At 33.8% G+C, this 22769-nt stretch overlaps 1 protein-coding gene across 1 annotated transcript; it reads left to right on the top strand.

Moving 5' to 3' along the window:
• Nucleotides 1-3758: 3758 nt before the first annotated feature.
• On the top strand, nt 3759-12968 carry LOC141290936 (coatomer subunit zeta-1). Its single transcript, XM_073823086.1, has 9 exons — nt 3759-3850; nt 4229-4297; nt 5231-5312; nt 5392-5483; nt 5571-5626; nt 7362-7439; nt 9621-9672; nt 9901-9939; nt 12462-12968. Exons 1-9 carry the CDS (start codon nt 3833-3835, stop codon nt 12507-12509), a joined length of 534 nt encoding a protein of 177 aa, XP_073679187.1. The 5' UTR covers nt 3759-3832; the 3' UTR covers nt 12510-12968.
• The last annotated feature ends 9801 nt before the right edge of the window (nt 12969-22769 follow it).

Here is a 22769-nt window from a genome sequence, read left to right as displayed (position 1 = left end):
GTTCCTCATTCGGAGTCCGTCAGGTGTAACGATTGTTTGGTGACAAATATTCTTCTAAACTGAGTTCTGAGAAGATCAGCTCTGTCGCAAATATTTCCACTGTACATTTGACCAGTTGAACCGTAAACGCTATTAATAATTTATTATATTATTAGTTAATACAGAACTAACAATAAATTAGTAATGAAATCAAAATAATCAGCTGCTGAACACTAATAAAGACAAAATGACTTAAAGCAAGTACAGTTGAAGTCAAAAGTTTACACACACCTTGCAGAATCTGCAAAATGTTAATTATTTTACCAAAATAAGAGGGATCATACAGAATACATGTTATTTTTTATTTAGTACTGACCTGAATAAGATAGTTCACATAAAAGATGTTTACATATAGTCCACAAGAGAAAATAATAGAATTTATAAAAAAATAGCCCTGTTCAAAAGTTTACATACCCTTGATTCTTAATACTGTGTTTTTACCTGAATGATCCACAGCTGTTTTTTTGTGACAGTTGTTCATGAGTCCCTTGTTTGTCCTGAACAGTTAAACTGCCTGCTGTTCTTCAGAAAAAAAGCATTCAGGTTCCACAATTTCTTTGATTTTTAAGCATTGTAGTGTATTTGAATTCTTTCCAACAATGACTGTATGATTTTGACATCCATCTTTTTACAGAAACATGATGCATTAAGAGCTGGGGGTGAAAACATTTGAATTTGAAGATCAGGATAAATGTAACTAATTTTGTCTTCTTGGAAACACATAAGTATCTTCTGTAGCTTCTGGAGGGCAATACTAAAAAAAAAAAAAAAAATATATATATATATATATATATATATATATATATATATATATATATATATATATATATATTCAGGGCAAAATAAGCAAAATGTACATCTTCATTCTGTTCAAAAGTTTACACCCCTGGCTTTTAATGCATTGTTTTCCTTCTGGAGCATCAGTGAGCATTTGAACCTTCTGTAATAGTTGCTTCTGAATCCCTCAGTTGTCCTCAGTTTGAAAAGATGGATCTCAAAATCATAGTCATTGTTGGAAAGAGTTCAAATACACTAAAATGCTAAAAAACAAATAATTTGTGGGACCTGAAGGATTTTTCTGAAGTACAGCAAGAAGTTTAACTGTTCAGGACAAACAAGGGACTCATGAACAACTATCACTAAACAAAAAAGCACAGCTGTGGATCATTCAGGTAACAACACAGTATTAAGAATCAAGGGTATGTAAACTTTTAAACAGGGTAATTTTTACTAAATTACAACTATTGTTTTCTCTTGTGGACTAATGTAAACGTCTTTTATGTGAAATATCTTATTCAGGTCGATACTAAAATAACATGTATTTTCTATGATCCCTCTTATTTTAGTAAAATAATTAGCGTTTTGCAGATTCTGCAAGGTGTATGTAAACTTTTGACTTCAACTGTATTAATGGGCCAAACGTTTAAAGAGTTGTACCCATAGTAAAATGAGCAACATAATAATATAAAATATACAAATAAAAATGACTTGTTCTGTGAGCAGCATTGTGAAGTATAATTCTCATGCTCTGAGTGACATTATAACCATACCTGAAAAAAAGTAGCCTACACCAAGGAAACACATACTGTATCCTCTCTGATATAACATAAGGTAATTTCGAAATGCTCTTCGTGGTAAAGTTGTGAAAACCCAGCGTTTCATTGCGAAACTCACTGGTGAGCCACCTTACTGTAGAAGCATATTCAGAATGCTAACTACTTTTTTAGACACCAAATTAGCAGCATAGTATGCTGTAGTATGATAATATTGTGAGTTTTACCACAGTTCTCTAGTTTAAACCATTTCTGTTGTGAGTGTAGTCGCTGTAGTAAAGCTCTGTGAGCCGTGCATGTGCAGGGAAAACCCCTGTTAGGATTAGTTTTCACAGTGGTGCTTCCCAGAAAAAGTGACCAGTGTAATTATGATGCCCAGTTGTAGGAGGATCTCTTAAATTATCGCAGGAAAAAAACAGGACAGGCTGGAAGCATATGCAATTTTGAGGAGGACTTGTGTCATTGAGGCCAGTGTGTCATTTGTGGAGGGCAAACAGATTCCAAAACCAATCAGTTCAGGATCAGGATCCGAATCACTCATTATCTTTGACTAAGCGTCTGCACATGAGAGCCAGAGGTTTACTTCAGGTTACAACTGCTCCTCAGCTATTTTCCATTACTGAAAGCAAGATGAAATCATTGGACCTAGGTAGAGTGTTGACTTTATAGTGAATCACCTTTACCTACTAATGCTCTTTAAAACAGATAAATAGGAGTAAGTTTTGTTTTTAACTTCTGAAATATTTTTTGTATTACATATCTTCCTTTTAACTCACCCAAAATGTGACACACAAATATAGTTTCGCATAGTGATACTAATGAACCATATGAATTTTTTTTTAAACATAGATTTTATCCAACTTATTTTTCAACGCTGAAGTGTTTTCTGTGAATGTGAGAGACTTCCAGTTCATTATCAGCTATAAGGAAATAACTAGCAGAATAACAAAGTGAAGTAAACTGTAAAACTGTTTGTACTACAAACCAGTGTTTTCATAATTAAGATAATCCATGAAAAAATATGGTAAGACACCAGTTTACAGTATCAAGCAACAAAATTAGTTGTTTTGTACAGCTAAAAATAACTGAAAGCAAATGACACCCAAAGCCAAACACATTAAATTCACAAATGGTGAATAATCACTCTTAAAGGAAAAATAAGGTGCATACAATTAGTTTTTTCTTGACATCTGTATCTTGCATTAAATTTCAAGTGAACAAGCCTAATAAGTAGCTACCAACAGACGCAAATAGGCTCAAAAGTTAGGAGATGTCAGGAGAAAAAACTATAAATTATGTCCTTATGAGAAGACATAGAAGAAAATGTATTAGATACAATTCAGACAAATTACTGAATGCTAATAGCAAGGTAAATCTTGATCATACAAGAAAAGTCACATAACTAAAATGAGCTTTCAGTGTTCATGATTGTTTATTTTTCCGCTATTTAGTCATCTGTTAATGTATAAATGTGATTTGTTTTTCTACTCTGTAATACTACAATATTTATACAGTTGGTTACATTAACTAAATGGGCTCAGAGTATACTTAACTCCATTTCAGCCTAGGCCTATATGTCATATTGCATGTTTTTACTCTACACTTGCCAGTGTTTATTAAATAAAAATGGCTATGGTTCACCAGGCTGTGAGGTCAGACACACTTTCAAGCATCAACATTGCTTCAATATAGGCTAAGTTAGTAAATATCAGATATTTTTGGATTCTGCATTTGTGTAGGAACATCCTTTCTTTAGTTTCTGTTTTACTCTTAATTTCTGTCTTTGAGCTTGTTTGCTTTAGTTTACAGGTTTAAAGTTAAATATGTATGATGACATGCAACATAAATACAATATTAAATACATACAGCTCTCATAAGTAGCTAAACCTGCACTGACACACTAAACAAGTTTTACACAACTGAATACACGTAGGGCCTATGTACTTTTATTCTATGTCTGTTGTACACATTGTAGATTGTATTGTAATGTACACGTATTGTTTAACTTTTTTCATTGTTTTAAACTTTTATGTTATTATTACTACTAATATGTGATGTGTGGATGTTGGCCGATTCAAAACATTCTTATTTATTATCAGCAATATTTTCCGCAGTCTTTAATGACGTTGTACAGCACTTCCGCTTGGTTTTGCCCTTTTACCTCATGTCGTAAGCGGAAGTACACATACGCAGAAATTCAATACACGGAGCTGGAGTGAGCGACATCTATACAATACAAGATGGATACGCTAATATTGGTAATATGACTTTACATTTGGGTGTCCAATAAATGCATTGAAAGTGTAAAACATTCGCTTGAAGATAAATCCGCTTTGTTTTCACTTCAGACACTAACTGTTACTTTTCCGCTACATCCGCTAAACAGTGAATCAGTAACCAATCTTATGAGTTTACCAATAACGTGCATAGTTAATTATACATAAAAGGTAAACATAATTTTACCGTTATAGGAAAATATTATGTTAAAATTTTGAGTTTACAGTCTGGGTAGTTGCTGATGGACATTTAACGTTACATGCATAGTTCCATGTCTGCTCAACCTTTGCTCTGATCACCTGATTGTTTTCACTGTAATTCATTAGTGATTTGTCATATTTGTGTTTTTGCTGTGACAGGAGCCCTCTCTGTACACTGTAAAAGCTGTTCTGATCATGGACAATGATGGAGAGAGACTGTATGCTAAGGTGAGACTCACATGAACATTAGGGTTTCATTTAACCCTGTAAAGCCTGACATTTATTGAACCATTAGATAAAATAAAGAACACTAAAATTTGCAAATGTGTTTTATGTTTTGCATTATATTTGATACATCATGCTTTTATAATTGCACACACTCAAAGAAAACAATTCAAACTAAGCAAAAATTGGTGCAGATTTTGTTTTTATATGGCTAAAAAGTCTTGTAAATTAATGAAGTTTTTATAACATTATAGCTGACTGTTTGGATAAAAATGTAAATGTGAGTTGTCACTCTATACTTTCCAATAATGCAGTTTGTAGTTGTAACTCACACCCTTAGAAACATTACCAGCTTGATTTTTGTTTGCATAAGGTGTATGGATGAGCTTCATTAGCTCTTTATTTGTCGTCATATTCTACTTCAGAAATCTAGACGTGTTACTGTGTTATAAGCTTCATATATGTGACCCTGGACCACAAAACCAGTCATAAGGTTAAATTTTACAAAACTGAGATGTATGCATCATATGAAAGCTCAATAAATAAGCTTTCTATTGATGTATGGTTTGTTAGGATAGGACAATATTTGGCCGAAATACATCTATTTGAAAATCTGGAATCTGGGGGTGCAAAAAAATCTAAATACTGAGAAAATCACCTTTAAAGTTGTCCAAATTAGGTTCTTAACAATGCATTTTACTAATCAAAAATTACATTTTGATATATTTACAGTAGGAATTTTACAAAAAATCTTCATGGAACATGATGTTTACTTAATTTCCTAATGATTTTTGGCATAAAAGAAAAATCAATAATTTTGACCCATGCAATGTATTTTTGGCTATTGCTACAAATATACCCCAGCGACTTAAGACTGGTTTTGTGGTCCAGGGTCACATATTAGTTTGTGACCGTGTTGTTGTCTTTATGTTTTAGTACTATGATGACACATATCCCACAGTGAAAGAGCAGAAAGCCTTTGAGAAGAACATCTTCAATAAGACACACAGAACAGACAGTAAGTGATTGTATTAATGTCAGTCTTGAGTTTGCTCACATAAAGTCATGTGGACCTATCCTTGCTCTCTTTGACACAGGTGAAATAGCATTGCTGGAAGGCCTAACGGTTGTGTACAAGAGCAATATTGATTTATACTTCTATGTCATCGGCAGCTCCCATGAAAATGAGGTAATGCTTTATAATATTAGATATAAGTGTGTTTTTTCTATGATAATCATGTGAATTTCATATGTGCTATTTTCTTTTCTCCCACAGTTGATGCTTATGTCAGTGCTGAATTGCCTTTTTGATTCTCTGAGCCAAATGTTGAGGTAGGAAAGGCTTTTTTGTTAAAAGGGAACCCTGGGTATTAAGGCTTAAAGAAGTTTTTCATTTCCAGAACAAAAATTTACAGATGATTTACTCACCCCCTTGTCATCCAAGATGTTCATGTCTTTCTTTCTTCAGTCATGAAGAAATTGTTTTTGAGGAAAACTTTTCGAGATTTCTCTCCATATAGTGGAGTTCTCTGGTGCCCCCAAGTTTGAACTTCCAAATTGCTGTTTAAATGCAGCTTCAAAGGGCTCTAAATGATCCCAGCCAAGGAAGAATGGTCTTATCTAGCTAAACGATCGGTTATTTTCTAAAAAAAAAAAAAAAAGTATTTTTTTAACCTCAAATGCTCGTCTTGTCTAGCTCTGTGTATTCTGGTTCGAGAGAAGTTAGGGTTATGTCAAAAAACATCCATCTATTTTTTGTCTTCCACAAAGTGAACGTGCAAAAAAGGCTAGACAAGACCAGCTTTTGAGGTTTAAAAAGTATAGAAATTTAAATTTCTTAGAAATAACTGAAAATTTCGCTAGATAAAACCCTTATTCCTTTAGAGCCCTTTGAAGCTGCATTTAAACTGCATTTTGGAAGTTCAAACTCAGGGGCACCATAGAAGTCCACTATGTGGAGAGAAATCCTGAAATGTTTTCTTCAAAAAACATAGTTTCTTTAAGACTGACGAAAGAAAGACATGAACATCTTGGATGACAAGAGGGTGAGTAACTGATCTGTAAAGTTTTGTTCTGGAAGTGAACTTCTCCTTCAATATAATGTAAACGATGTCTCCTACTAAAATATGTAGTAGAAACGGATGATTTACTTTATTTTTAAAAATCCACATTGTTTTTAGACATATTTTGGACTATGGGGGGCGCCATTATTTTGATTACGTAAAACGGTTGCATTTGGTGAGCTACTGGCGCTGCATGTTTCCATTTTTTCTGCAACACAACTCGGAATAAGCAACTTGGAAAATAAAATACTGATACTATGCCACATTTTGTGGCTTTTGGTTGTAATTTTCAGTTGAAAGGCAACAAGATAAGTGATGTAAGTCAATGCTTTCCTAGCAATAAGAAGAGGAAAAAAGAACAGGAAGATGCCTGTGGATGAATAAATCTTCCTAAAGACCTGTGTCTGTGTTTGTTCCACTTTAGCCCTGATGCCTCTGAGGCTTTTAGTAGACCACAGCTACTGAAAGAGCTTACAAATGGCAGAGACAAGAAACGCTAGATGCCATCCTGGCAGGATGTAAACATGCTGATGCTTGTCATGAAGCCACAGTCACTGAAGGAGTTTTTTAGTGCGGATTTCATGCAATATGCAGGGGTGTTTAGACTCTTTGTAGGGAAAATTGATTGTACAGCATGTGGTTTAAGCTTATGCTTACATCCATCGCCACCTATAAGCTCTTTCAGTAGCTGTGGTCATCGTATCGGTATTTTATTTTCCGAGTTGTGTTGTGGTAAAAATAGCAACAGATAGTGCCAGTAGCTCACCAAGTGCAACTATTTACGTAATGAAAATAATGGTGCCCCCTTAGTCCAAAATATGTATATAACAATGTGGATTTTTTTTAATTACGTAAATATTTCATGGGTTTTTAACTGCATATTGCAGTAAGAGACATCATTTACGTTATACTAAGCCATACAAGTCAACCCAGGGTTCCCTTTAAAAGCTGTATGGTCTCTACCAGCTACCCAATTAACAACAATTTGTTCTTATTCTTTTTAGGAAAAATGTGGAAAAGAGAGCCCTGCTTGAAAATATGGAGGGTCTTTTCTTGGCTGTTGATGAGATTGTTGATGGAGGGTAAGTCGTAGTTATTGTATTCAAACTAGAAAAGTGGAGGTCGTAAACCAGAAGTAAACCATTTTGTAACATAGAGATCTTGTAGATGTTGCTGTTTATACACTGCCATTCAAAAGTTTGATAAGATTCTGGAAGATTTTATGTTTTTGAAAGGTTTTTAAGGTTCATGCTCATCAAGGTTGCATTTATTTAATCAAAAATACAGTAATATTGTCAAATATTATTAGTTTAAATTAAGTGTAGGGCTGCACGATTAATCGCACGATGTTGTGAGGTGCGTTTAGTCAATGAAGCCGGTACTTTGATTAGTAGTAAATCTCCATCACGTGCATTCGTAAGGCGTAAATCACTGACAAGCTACGCCAAATCGCGCTCAAAATCGCACTCGATTTGGCGTAGCTTGTCAGTGATTTACGTCTCTGTGTATTAATTGCCGCTCCAGCTGAACGCACGTGATGGAGATTTACTACTAATCAAAGTACCGGCTTCATTGACTAAACGCGCCTCACAACATTGTGCGATTAATCGTGCAGCCCTAATTAAGTGTACTATTTTTTCAAATGTAATATGTTCCTTTGTTGCTATTATTCCAATCTTACAGGCATAGTTCATGCAAAAATTGAAATTCTGTCAATAATTACTCACCCTCATCTCATTCCAAACCCGTAAGACGTTTGTTCATCGTCAGAATACAAATCAAGGTATTTTTGATGAAATCCAAGAGCTTGCATAGACAGCAATGCAACTAATAAACTGAATAAAGACATTATTTTTGTTTTCTTTTACGCACAAAAAGTATTCTCAAAGCGTCATAGCATTGCGGTTGGACTATTTTAACAATGTCCTTACTACCTTTCTGGGCCTTGAACGTGTCAGTTGTGTTGCTGTCTATGCAGAATCAGAAAGCTCTCATATTTTATCCAAAAACATATTAATTTGTCTTACGGGTTTGGAGCTACATGAGGGTGAGTAGTTACTATCCCTTTTAGAGTCATGCGATCCTTCAAAAAATCATTATAATATGCTAATTTGCTTCTCCAAACATTTATTTTTAATCAATATTCTTATTAACTTTTATCTTATTATCAATGTTAATTGATCACTTTTGATCAATTTAATGCATCCTTACTATTTAAAATAGGGTAATGTTCTTTCACCCCAAACAAATTACTGTCCCCTGACCTGTAAATCTTTAAAATGTATAATCATCAGTATTATTATTATTATTATTATTATTATTAATTTTATCAGTACTAGTTGTCCTACAGAAATTTAGATAGTTTATATATTATAATAACTTAATTAAAATAAGTTTTACAATCAATATTAATTTTAGCAATTGTGTGTGCCTTTTTGAATATTTGTTCAATTATATTTAGATTTTTTTTATTATTATATTAGGAGGCCCACACAGAATCAACAGCTGAAGAATTCATCATACATTCCCATCATTCATTTATGCTCCTTTTATTCATTAATTGAATATTCTGGCTGTTTTGATTTTGCTTTCAGCTACCAATAAAACCATACTATGGAGGACCAGGAGTGCCACTTATCAATTTAATAATTCAAACAAAAAAATTTATATAAATCACCTTTAAACAAAGTAGTGTTTTTTAATTGTTTAATAAAACAATACATTTAGAAAATAATTTTTAAATGTATAACTATAGACAAATTTAAAAACTGTTTATTTTATTTATGTTTTAAAACATAAATTAATAAAATACTACATACTATATCACTCTCAGCTCTGTTTAACAATTTTTATCATGTTTAAATGGACCAATCCAGTAGCTCAAACACTAAAGTATGGTGCTAGCAACACCCAGATCATGGGTTCGATTCTCAGGGAATGAATGTACTAATAAAATACCATGAATTTAAGTCGCTTTGGATAAAAGCATCTGCCAAATTCCTCAGATTCTTACCGAAAATCATTTCAGAAAAGTCTATAGATTCCTTCTGGGCCTAGACATCGCCAGTTGAAAAACCCACTGCGACCACATAAGTTTGATTCTGGCGTATGTTATTTCCTGAACCTGTTCCTCCCATTTGTCCACATCCTTTCCTGTTTTCAGTAATAGTGGCCAAAAAAGCATTTTCTAAAACAGAAACGAGTCTACAAATCACATTGTATAGGCTGCAGTGCTGATCACTCATTAATTGTCTGTTTTACAGTGTGATCCTGGAGAGCGACCCACAGCAGGTGGTTCACCGTGTCGCTCTGAGGGTAACTACTTCCTGTTCTCCTCTATTGACTTTCATGATGCTGTTGTAAACGTTAATCTGCTTAGTATTTGTTGGCTCTGCTTCACCTCATGTTCTCTGACGCCAATGATGAGCATTATGGTCCTGCTATGCAGCTATTAAGTTTGATTTCCAATAATCTTGCATGTACAAGACAAGAAAGCAAGCCAGTAGTCCTAAACTCATCAGCATCTCTCTCGTGTCGTTACAGGGTGATGACGTGCCTCTGACAGAACAGACAGTCACCCAGGTGAGAGAAGTCGACGCATTTCCTTCAGCGACACCTGTCGCCATCACAGCTCTTATGTTTTATAGTAGTTCAGAGATTTACCCATGATTCATTTAGAAGATGAGTCCACGGTGGTCTGGTTTCACAGCTCCCACATTAAGATCATTTGATCGCGCCGTCGCCAGCCCCGGCTTTCCGGGTTCCCGCGTGTGTCTGCCGCATGTAAACATGATGGCTAATTATTGGCGGCTGTCTGCCAGCAATGGCTCCCCGTGGCTGCCGTAGTCGTGAGTGCGGACTGATTAATGCTCTCATTTAAGAGGCCCTGCGACAGGCTGCCTGTATCCTTTTCGTGTCTGTGATTAATGGCTGTCTCCTCGTCTTCCCCGCTATACGGTTATACTTGGCTCGCCTCGTGCAAATTAAGATGATGAATTAATTCCTGGATGTTTTGCTGCACCTGCATTACTCGATTACAGGGTTCCCTTAATGTTAGCGCCTTCGTATGATGGGTTTAGGTTTCTCATTTGTGACCCATCATTTGTAGCAATAGCCAAAAATACACTGTATTAGTCAAAATTATCAGTTATTCTTTAATGCCAAAAATAATTAGGATATTAAGTAAACATCTTGTTCTATAAAGGTATTTTGTAAATTTCCTACTGTAAATATATCAAAACCTAATTTTTAATTAGTGATATGCATTGCTGAGAACTTTAAAGGTGATTTTCTCAATATTTAGATTTTTTTACACCCTCAGATATCAGATTTTCAAATAGTTGTATCTCAGCCAAATATTGCCCTATCCTAACAAACCATACATCAATGGAAATTGCTTATTTATTCAGCTTTTAGTCAAAAAAATTTAACCCTTATGACTGGTTTTGTGGTCCAGGGACACATTTTACATAAACTAGAGTTCAAAAGTTTGTCAGTGAGATTTTTTGGTAGCACTTTAAAATAAGGTTCCAGTTGTTAACTATAACTATATTTATTAATTTTTATTAATAATAGTTAATTAAAATATAGCTGTTCGTTGTTAGTCCATGTCATCTCATCATGGTCTATTAAATAACATTAATAGATACAATTTTTATTTTAATAATGTATTAGTAAATGTTGGAATCAACATTAACTATGATTAATAAATGATTTTAAGTATGTCTTCATTGTTAGGTTAACGAATGTTAACAAATGGGACCTTTTTGTAAAGTGTGTGTATGTATGTATATGTATGTTATTTAGAAAGAAATCAGAAAATAATGAGAAATGTTTTTTGAGCAGTAAATCAGCATACTAGAATGATTTCTGAAGCATCATGTGACTGAAGATGATACTAAGTAATGATACTAAAAATTCAGCTTTGCATGGCAGAAATAAATTACATTTTAAAATGTATTTAAACAGAAAAGGTTATTTTAAATTATAATAATACTTCAGAATTTTACTGTATTTTTTATCAAATAAATGCAGCCTTTTTTTTTAGCATGAAATGCATGAACAAAATCATACCCATCCCAAATACTAACTATAACACTTTATTTATTTTATTCACTTTATTCTGGTTTTGGTATTTTGAAAAATAAGGGAAAAAAACTTATTAAAAAATTTCACCCATAATTTAAAGCTTTTGGACCTTGCTGTATCTTTTAAATTTCAAAAGTGACAGGAAGGACATTTATAATGTTACAAAATATTTATATTTTAAATAAAGACTTTTTTTTTTTTTTACTTTCTATAAAGAATTAAAAGAAGTAATCAAGGTAAATCATTTTAAAATTACATTTTAAAATGTATTTAAATGGAAAACCGATTTGACCACATAAATGCAGCCTTGGGCTATTTAAAAAATACCTTATCCATCCCTAACATTTTAACATACTGGTTTTAGTATTTTACAAAAATAGGAAAAAATACAAGTAATTTTACTCATAGTTAAAGCTTTTGGGCTTCTCTGTATTTTAAATGTGCTATTAGTTTGACTTGAATAGTTCTAAGCGTTTTTAAACCCATAAAGCTGCATCCTGATGGATGCATGTCTTGTAAGAAAAATGATGGCATTAATGAGTCAAGAACACAAACACGTTAAAATTCAATTACCTGTTGTAGCTTTGGAGACAAGTGAGGTTTTTTGGGAGTGGTTTGGTCTATCCGTCCTCATTGAGTGATTGGATTTACTGAAGAGGAACACAAAACATTTCATATAAATGATTCTGAGACTGGCAATTCATTACAATTAAATGTGACTAATTATTTGGCATTGCCTAATTTAAAACATCAGGTTATAATAAATCGGCAGAAGCCACTTTCATATATTCCTTCATAAGATCCTAATGACACCTCAAATTAATTCTAACAACCATTAGAAGTGGGTTTAAAGAAGCACGCAGTAATGTGTCTTCCATTTAAAGTTTGACATCTGAAACATTAATAGTACGAATGCCATGAGAATCCAGTTCAATTCTACTTCTACTTTTCTCCCTTTATCTGTAAATGCATGTCTTGGTTCTAACTTTACTGGATGTTTTTTTTTTTTTTTCTAGGTGCTACAGTCAGCTAAGGAGCAGATCAAATGGTCTCTACTCCGATAGGACACTTTTGGTCCCGTTCCTGAACTGAGACGAGGAGAACGAATACGACTCAACCACTTTTCATCACTACGGTCCTATCTGCCCTTTTTTTCCTTGAGTGTTTTCCTGACTGTTAAAGTGCACATCCACTGAAAACGACTTCTAGTGTTTCTCTCACTGGAAGATAAGAACAAGAACATGACCATTTCAAAAAAAACAAAAAAAAAAAACAAAGTCAAGGCAGGAGGAAGAAGCTGGAATATTGTCTTAGCGGGACTTTCTTTTTAGGGAAAAGTACCGGGGCGTGTTTTTTATCCCATTCCAGTAAGCGCTTGAATATATGGCTGGTTTTGTGAATGATATCACTGTTGTACTGTGAGATTTTCATTACGATTCATGTACATTCCAGTGGTTGATCTTGTTCTCTGCTCTTCCCTCTGACCCTTGTTTTGATTGAAGTAAAGAAACAGTTTCATCCTAGTTCTGCTGCGGTGTGTTTTCCTCCTTTTGGGTTACTATTTGGTTTGCAGAGGCGGCAGTGACGTTTCCTTTTCCAATATTTTGAGGTCACTGTTTTGTGTTCAAGTCAGTCATCACTAGTACTACTACTAGGAGACTCTTTTCACCGACTACTAAGCATGTAACCTTCCTAGCAACCACATGGAAATGTGCTAAAACCATTCAAAACAAACATTAACCACCAACTACACTACCAGTCAAAAGTTTTTGAACAGTAAGATTTTTAATGTTTTTTAAAGAAGTCTCTTCTGCTCACCAAAATATTTTTCAAGCAACATTTTCAGTATCATTACTTAGTCTTCAGTGTCACATGATATTTCAGAAATCATTCTAATATGCTGATTTGCTGTTCAAGAAATGTTTTTTTTATCATTATCAATATTTAAAACAATTCAGTTTTTTCAGGATTCTTTGATGAATAGAAAGATCCAAAGATGAGCATTTATCTGAAATAAAAAGCTTTTGTAGCATTATACACTATACCATTCAAAAGCCTGGAGTCAGTATGTTTTTGAGGAAAAATATAGAAATTAATACTTTTATTTAGCAAGGATGCTTTAAATTGATAAAGTAATGATAAAGATATTTTTAATGTTACAAACGATTTCTATTTGAGATCAATGCTGTTCTTCTGAATTCTACTCAGCTGTTTTTAACATAATAATAATGTTTTTTGAGCAGCAAATCAAAATATTACAATGATTTCTGAAGAATCATGTGACTGGAGTAATGATGCTAAAATTCAGCTTTGATCACAGGAATAAATTATATTTAAAAATATATTTAAATAGAAAACAATTATTTTAAATAGTAAAAATATTTCTAAATTTTACTGCTTTTGCTGTACTTTGAATCAAATAAATGCAGGCTTGGTGAGCAGACGAAATCCTGATTTGCAGTTTTGAATGGCTAAACAACTCTAGCATCTAAAATATAAATATTAGGCTCATTCAACCTTTTTCAAAATTATATATGTAAAGACGAGACTTACCATTTTGGTGTCCGCATCAAATTAATTTGACAAAATATATACGTTTTATATACATAAAAATTAAAGCATGTACTTTATTTTAAAATACACTTTTAAAAATAAAGGTGCTTTAAAAGGTTCTTCACAGCGATGCCATAAAAGAACCATTTTTGCTTCCACAAAGAACCATTCAGTCAAAGGTTCTCTCCTTTTTATGATCTGAAGAACCTTTTTTCACCACAAAGAACCTTTTGTGAAACAGAACGGTTCTTCAAATGTTAAAGGTTCTTTATTGAACCATTTAAACAAAAAAAAAGGTTCTTCTATGGCATGGTGAAGCAACTTTAATTTTAGGAGTGTAGCTTTTCTGAAAACCAAAATCCTAAATATGTGTGAAATAATATCGCCATTTAGCTTAACATACAGCCTACATATGAAACAACATACTTATTAATTACCCTTACTTAAAATATATAAAAGAATAAGTGAGAATACTAAATTTTATTATACTTTAAACGATTAAAAACGTAGCTTCTTGCTGAAAATGGGTAAAACCGAATCATTTAATGCCATGTAATGATTCTGTTCTAAATATGCCTGACAAGATTTGTTTTGTTATATGAACGTTCGTTACACTTAATGTGATTTTAGCGGGTGTTTTCATGGTAAAAATATATGATAGTCAGAAATAATGCTTGAAAACCCTAATATAAAATAATACAAATAAATATATCCATCATACTATTTTAACGTGACAATAAGCCTATGAGTCAGACTTCCGGTTCATTAGGCGCTACAGAGACGTTTCGAGAAGAAAACAACGTGCCGTAAACGGTAAAACTGCACTACAAACTAGTGTGTTCATAATTAAGATAAAACATTAAAATAGTATGGCAGAAAAAAACTGTTTTGTACAGCTAAAAACAGCTGGACGCGGATGAGACCGGAAGCCAGACCAAAAATGTACAAATGGCCGCAGCCACTCCTACATAAAAAAATAAGATGGATAACTGTGTATACTATATACAGTATTATATGATTTCAAACTGTATTGCCTCTTAAGCTTCCTAGTCTATCAGTTAGCAACTCAAAGTCAATCCAAGAGCGCCCTCTTCTGGTTTTGAACAAAACACGCAGTCCTGAGGCTGAACTGCGTTTAGCATTTACTACACTGATTTAACTTTGCTGTTGTGCTTCCCAGGCACATGTAAAATAGCAAGTGTTTTAATACGTCCACAACTGTGAGGTTAATTAGTATTTTTTTTTACCTCTTAAATAATTGTCAATTTTGATTTGGTTGTAAATTGCACGCAGCATATGGCACAATTTGAAGAGCTCCTAAAACAGGCTGTTATTTAAAACCCCCGAGTAGCTGTTTTGTCCGCAAGCCCTCTTGCACTGCATGGGGAAAGTGTTTATTCCACTAAATATTCCGGTTGTTGCTAAACACCCACACTTAATGAGTGTGCATGTGTGCTGCAAGGAGGTTTGACAGCTTCGCATGCCTGCTTTTTCTCTGGTGGATTCCTCCCCTGTCTCTCATTTTAATGCAAATGAAAGGTTCCCCTGGAGAAATGGTTGTAAAAATAGTAGTATATCACATACATGCCTCAGAATCATACCTAGGACACAGTTATCGCACCGGGGGCGGAGACGAGACGTGTGCAGTCTCGAGGGGTCACCGTGACCAATGCTTTGAACGAGTTCACTAAGATTTTATCAGGCTACATGTAAAGAGCCGATGCAATGGCTGTGTCTGAAACCGAAGGAGCTGCCCACTCTGTTTTAGGCTTAGAAAGCATATGTATTTTCTACCCTGTTCAGCACCATAACGGCTCGTCTAATGATCTACAGCAAATTAAAGAGAGCTTTAGACATAACCAGACATGGAGCAAATATGTGACCCTGGACCACAAAACCAGTCATAAGGTTAAATTTTACAAAACTGAGATGTATACATCATATGAAAGCTCAATAAATAAGCTTTCTGTTGATATATGGTTTGTTAGGATCGGACAATATTTGGCCGAGATACATCTATTTGAATATCTAGAATCTGAGGGTGCAAAAAAATCAAAATACTGAGAAAATCACCTTTAAACTTCTCCAAATTAGGTTCTTAACAATGCATATTACTAATCAAAAATTACATTTTGATATATTTATAGTAGGAATTTTACAAAAAGTCTTCATGGAACATGAACTTTACTTAATTTCCTAATGATTTTTGGCATAAAAGAAAAATCAATAATTTTGACCCATACTATGTATTTTTGGCTTTTGCAACAAATGTACCCCAGCGACTTAAGACTGGTTTTGTGGTCCAGGGTCACATATATGGAATGAATGGATTCACTTCTTTCTGTTGCATTTTTATTCTGTCCACCAACCACCAAACCAGCTAGAGCAAATTTAATATTACCAAGTAAATATTTAATAATTTCAAACCCTGTCTCTCTCTAAGAATGGGGGAAAAAATAAGTAAAAAAAGACATTTATAATAAATCAGTTACCTTTTTTAAAAGTGATATTTTAGTATTACTAATATACTATTATGGTTTGTGTCAATATTTTATTTTTATATTTTATATTTTATATATATATATATATATATATATATATATATATATATATATATATATATATTTTATATTTATTTATTTATTCATATATTACTTGGTTGTTGTTTTTTTAAATATGTCTATAAATAAGTTTCAGATAATTATTGAGTTTTAGTTATTTTAGTACTTAAACTAAATAAAAACAAGAAAAGTACTGGCAACTAGTTGGAATAAAATACTTTTTTAAGTTTTTTAAATTTATTGTATTTCAGGTGATGTTTATTGAAGTAATGACTTTTTTGTTATCATTTTAGTTATGGTTTTTATTCCTACCACCAACCACTGAACCATCTAGAGCAAATTTAATATTACAAAGTAAATATTTATTGACTTCAAAGCTTGTTTCTCTGTAGAAATGCAATCATCAAGTTTATTTTAGTATTACTAATATTACTAATATACTATTAGTATACTAATTAGATTTAATTTTTATATTTTCTGTTTTAAATTTAGTTATTTGTTTGTCTTTTTTAATTCATCTAGAGTTAAGTTTTGGTTTTTAGTTTCAGATAATTAGATAATTATTAAGTTTTGGTTATTTTATTACTTCAACTAAACAAAAACAAGAAACGCCATGTTGGCAACTAGCTGGAATAAAAAAATAAAATAAAAATAAAAAATCATAATTAGAGCAAATTTAATATTACCAAGTAAATATGTAATAACTTCAATCCCCGTTTCTCTGTAGAAATGGAATCATAAGTTTAAAAATAATAAATTAATAATAATAATATAAATCAGTTTACTTCTTTAAAACTGATATTTTAGCATTATTAATATACTATTATAGCTTATGTTAATCATTTTTATTAGATTTTATTTTTATGTTCTGTTTTTATTTTAATTTCAGTTATTTGGTTGTGTGTTTTGGTATTTTATTTATTTATTTATTTTTTAAAGTTTTTAGTTTTTTTTGTTTCAAATTGTAGTTATTTTTGTAATTTTTATTTAATTTATTTAATATTATTTCAGGTGATGTTTATTTTATTTCAGGTAATGTATTTTTTATGGTTTTAGTTATGTTTTTAGTTAAAAATGCTAATAATAACCCTGCTTTAAACTATTCAGACACCCGTTTTAAATACTGATATTTTGTGATAGAAATGGCATCAAAAGCTGACAAAAACGAAAAAAGGTTATTTAAAATCAATTAAGGAGTGAATAAATTCACTTTTAAGCACCAGATTCTGTCTGAAGATGTTGAAAAGTCACATTTGAATTGTTTTACTCTACGTCTGTCCCTCACAGCCTCGTTTTCATTCACACAAAAAAAACTAAATATGGCTTCTATCCTGACTAAGACCCATTCTCCTGATTTGTGCAGGGCTGCAGAAGCTGGAATGGAAACTGATCTTCAGCGGCTTTGACTGCAGGTTACAAAAGTTCACCACCATGTGGGATATGCAGTTGTAATGAGAGACAGGTTTAGGACAGGACTTGTTTAGGCCAGTCTGCTTCCATCACAAACAGCTGCAGACGGAGAACTTCCTTGGCCCTGGTTCAGCACACCTCCGTAACCTTCTATCCCTCGCTATCTTCCTCTTTAATAATGCTTTGGCATCCATATGAAAGTAGTTGGGAAAGTTCCCTTTGTCTCGGCTAATATCCCAAAGCGCGTTTTTTTGCAGAATGAAACATGGCGTTGGCCCCTGAGCGGCCCACCCTCCCAGAGGGAGTTCCCTAACCCCGTCTCAGAGAGGCTCGCGGGCGCTGCCGTCTTATCTCCAAAGCATGAGAGCCTTCAGCTCGAAATTTATTTGACCAATTGAGTTAAGTAGCTCTTTCATTATGAGGTCATTCATTATGATTCATTAGCGGATGGGTAAGAGTCGCAGATAAAACCTCAACGTCTCGTTCATCTGTGCGTTATGAAGTGTACAACACGCTCCCATTGAATAAAGCAAAGTGCTGTAGGACAGCGGAACAAGGTTTTTAAGATATTATCACCCGCAATAAAGGAAAAAGAGCAAAGGGTAATCAACATACGCCTGAGAGAACATGTCCAAGGGTCTTTGTGTTAACAGTAAACTAACTTCAAAGGTAAAGTGGGCCTTTTTTGAGCTGAATATGCAGAGACAAGCAGTAAGCTAGTAGTGTGTTGAATTTCTTGAAAAGTGCAAACACTGCAGCTCTGTGGTGCTATAAAAACATTGCTCTGTTTGTTTGAGCTGAGGAGGTCTGAAATACCTGGAGAAAGCTATCCATTGGCATTCTGCATTTCAATGGTAAATGCAATTCCATTTTGACAAACAATGTGGAAATATATGTGACCCTGGACCACAAAACCAGTCTTAAGTCGCTGGGGTATATTTGTAGCAATAGCCAAAAATACATTGCATGGGTCAAAATTATTGATTTTTCTTTTAGGCCAAAAATCATTAGGAAATTAAGTAAAGATCATGTTCCATGAAGATTTTTTGTAAAATTCCTACTATAAATATATCAAAATGTAATTTTTGATTAGTAATATGCAGTGTTAAGAACTTAATTTGGACAACTTTATAGGTGATTTTCTCAGCATCTTGATTTTTTTACACCCTCAGATTCCAGATTTTCAAATAGATGTATCTCGGCCAAATATTGTCCTATCCTAACAAACCATATATAAATAGAAAGCTTATTTATTGAGCTTTCATATGATGTATATATCTCAGTTTTGTAAAATTTAACCTTATGACTGGTTTTGTGGTCCAGGGTCACATATTTCATACTAGGCCTACAGACAAAAGTCATCATGTCTATGGTGTTTTTAACTATATACCATATGAAAAAGGACTGGTTTACTAAATTAAGTCTCGCGGTTAGTTGTGAGCTGCATGTATTTGATTCACTTAAAATACCAGGCTTATAAGATTCATTCACTCGGAATCAGACTACACTGGTTGCAATGTATGTTTTTGATTTACTACAGAATTAGCTCAAAAGAGTCAACTGATTGGGAATTGGACTATGCTGATCATGCTGTATTTTTTTTTTTATTCATCAAAACAACTGACTCATAAGATTCATTCACTTGGAATCAGACTACACTGGTTGCACTATGTTTTTGATTCACTCAAAGAACTGGGTAAAAAGAGTTAATTAAGATGGCATCAGACTATGCTGATTGTGCTGTATTTTCTGGTCATCAAAACCACCAACTCATAAGATTCATTTACTCAGAATCAAACTACACTGGTTACACTGTATCTTCTTGGTTCACTAAAGAGCTAGCTCAAAAGAGTCATCTGATTGGGAATCAGACTACGCTGGTCGTGCTATATGTTTTTGATCCACTAAAGAGCTAGCTCAAAGACTGGGAATCAGACTATGCTGGTCGTGCTATATGTTTTTGATTAACTAAAGAGCTAGCTCAAAAGAGTCAATTGATTAGGAATCCGACTACACTGATCATGCTGTATGTTTTTGAGTTTGATTCACTAAAGAGCTAGCTCAAAAGAGTCAACTGATTGGGAATCAGACTACGCTGGTCGTGCTATATGTTTTTGATCCACTAAAGAGCTAGCTCAAAGACTGGGAATCAGACTATGCTAGTCGTGCTATATGTTTTTGATTAACTAAAGAGCTAGCTCAAAAGAGTCAATTGATTAGGAATCCGACTACACTGATCATGCTGTATGTTTTTGAGTTTGATTCACTAAAGAGCTAGCTCAAAAGAGTCAACTGATTGGGAATCAGACTACGCTGGTCATGCTGTATGTTTTTGATCCACTAAAGAGCTAGCTCAAAGACTGGGAATCAGACTATGCTGTTCATGCTATATGTTTTTGATTAACTAAAGAGCTAGCTCAAAAGAGTCAATTGATTAGGAATCCGACAACACTGATCATGCTGTATGTTTTTGAGTTTGATTCACTAAAGAGTTAGCTCAAAAGAGTCAACTGATTGGGAATCAGACTACGCTGGTCGTGCTATATGTTTTTGATCCACTAAAGAGCTAGCTCAAAGACTGGGAATCAGACTATGCTAGTCGTGCTATATGTTTTTGATTAACTAAAGAGCTAGCTCAAAAGAGTCAATTGATTAGGAATCCGACTACACTGATCATGCTGTATGTTTTTGAGTTTGATTCACTAAAGAGCTAGCTCAAAAGAGTCAACTGATTGGGAATCAGACTACGCTGGTCATGCTGTATGTTTTTGATCCACTAAAGAGCTAGCTCAAAGACTGGGAATCAGACTATGCTGGTCATGCTATATGCTTTTGATTAACTAAAGAGCTAGCTCAAAAGAGTCAATTGATTAGGAATCCGACTACACTGATCATGCTGTATGTTTTTGAGTTTGATTCACTAAAGAGCTAGCTCAAAAGAGTCAACTGATTGGGAATCAGACTACGCTGGTCGTGCTATATGTTTTTGATCCACTAAAGAGCTAGCTCAAAGACTGGGAATCAGACTATGCTAGTCGTGCTATATGTTTTTGATTAACTAAAGAGCTAGCTCAAAAGAGTCAATTGATTAGGAATCCGACTACACTGATCATGCTGTATGTTTTTGAGTTTGATTCACTAAAGAGCTAGCTCAAAAGAGTCAACTGATTGGGAATCAGACTACGCTGGTCATGCTGTATGTTTTTGATCCACTAAAGAGCTAGCTCAAAGACTGGGAATCAGACTATGCTGTTCATGCTATATGTTTTTGATTAACTAAAGAGCTAGCTCAAAAGAGTCAATTGATTAGGAATCCGACAACACTGATCATGCTGTATGTTTTTGAGTTTGATTCACTAAAGAGCTAGCTCAAAAGAGTCAACTGATTGGGAATTGGACTACGCTGATTGTGCTGTATTTTTTGATGCATCAAAACAACCAAGTCATAAGATTCATTCACTCGGAATCAGACAATACTGGTTGCACTGTATGTTTTTGATTTACTACAGAATTAGCTCAAAAGAGTCAACTGATTGGGAATTGGACTACGCTGATCGTGCTGTATTTTTATGTTTTTGATTCACTAAAAAGTTAGCTCAAAAGTGTAAATTGATTGTGAATCGGACTACGCTGGTCGTGCTGTATGTTTTTGATTCACCAAAGAGCTAACTCAAAAGAGTCAATTGATTGGGAATCAGACTACTGATCGTGCTGTATGTTTTTGATTCACCAAAGAGCTAACTCAAAAGAGTCAATTGATTGGGAATCAGACTACTGATCGTGCTGTATGTTTTTGATTCACTTAAGAGTTAGCTCAAAAGAGTCAACTGACTGGGAATCGAACTACGCTGTGCTGTATGTTTTTGATTCACTAAAAAGAACCAGCTCATTAGAGTTATCCATTTGGTATTGGACTGCACTGGTCACTGTGAATGTTTTTGATCCATTAATAAAAAGTCGGTACACAAGAGTCATTCATTAGGAATTGGAAATGGAGCTACACTGGTCATGGTGTGTGTTCACGGTGTGTTTTTGTACATTAACGCACATTAAAGAAATTAACGCACAAGAACCATTGATGGAACTGAACATCATTGGGTTTGCAATTTTTATGCTGCTTGCAAAACAACAAACAAACAAAAAACACCATCAGAATACACTACTGTATTTCAATGTCTGTCAGTGGAGAAGCATAATGTTTATTTACCAGCATCTATTAATCAAACCAACCAACCAACCAAAACTGGTTTTACTGGTTTTAATCATCCCAAACAGCCGGACATGTAATTTACTATTATTATTATTATTATTATTATTATTATTATTATTATTATTATTATTATTATTTCATCTCTTCTATAAAATTTAAACATAAAATTCAGTCTGTTTTAAGTTTCAAAAGAGTCCAAATACTCTTTGAGGCCACTCTTTGATTATCAAGTTGATGAGAGACCTGTTTGAAACAGAAAGTTTAGTGCAGAAATTACATGTACCTTGACCATATGCTAATACACCTGAAAAAGTGCATTGCCCTCAGGAACAATATGTGAATGGTCCTGTTTATGACCTGAAGCAATCACTATATTGATGCAGCTGATTTGAATAGCATGTTCTTTACCCTTTGTGGAATACGAGAGGTAAGTCAAGGTTACAAAAGATGATGGAAGGGCAGGTGTTGAGATCAGACTTTTGTATGACCCCAGCAAGGCAGAAATGAGGTCAAATCTGACCTCCGTTTTCGTCCACGCCCAACTAACATGCCTGACGCTCACACGGCCTTTCATCTGGATATTCCAGCAG

This window comes from Garra rufa, chromosome 18, assembly GCF_049309525.1.
Source record: "Garra rufa chromosome 18, GarRuf1.0, whole genome shotgun sequence".
Lineage (NCBI taxonomy): Eukaryota > Metazoa > Chordata > Actinopteri > Cypriniformes > Cyprinidae > Garra > Garra rufa.
Note: the sequence above shows the minus strand (reverse complement) of the source record. Positions and strands in the feature narration are given on the sequence as shown.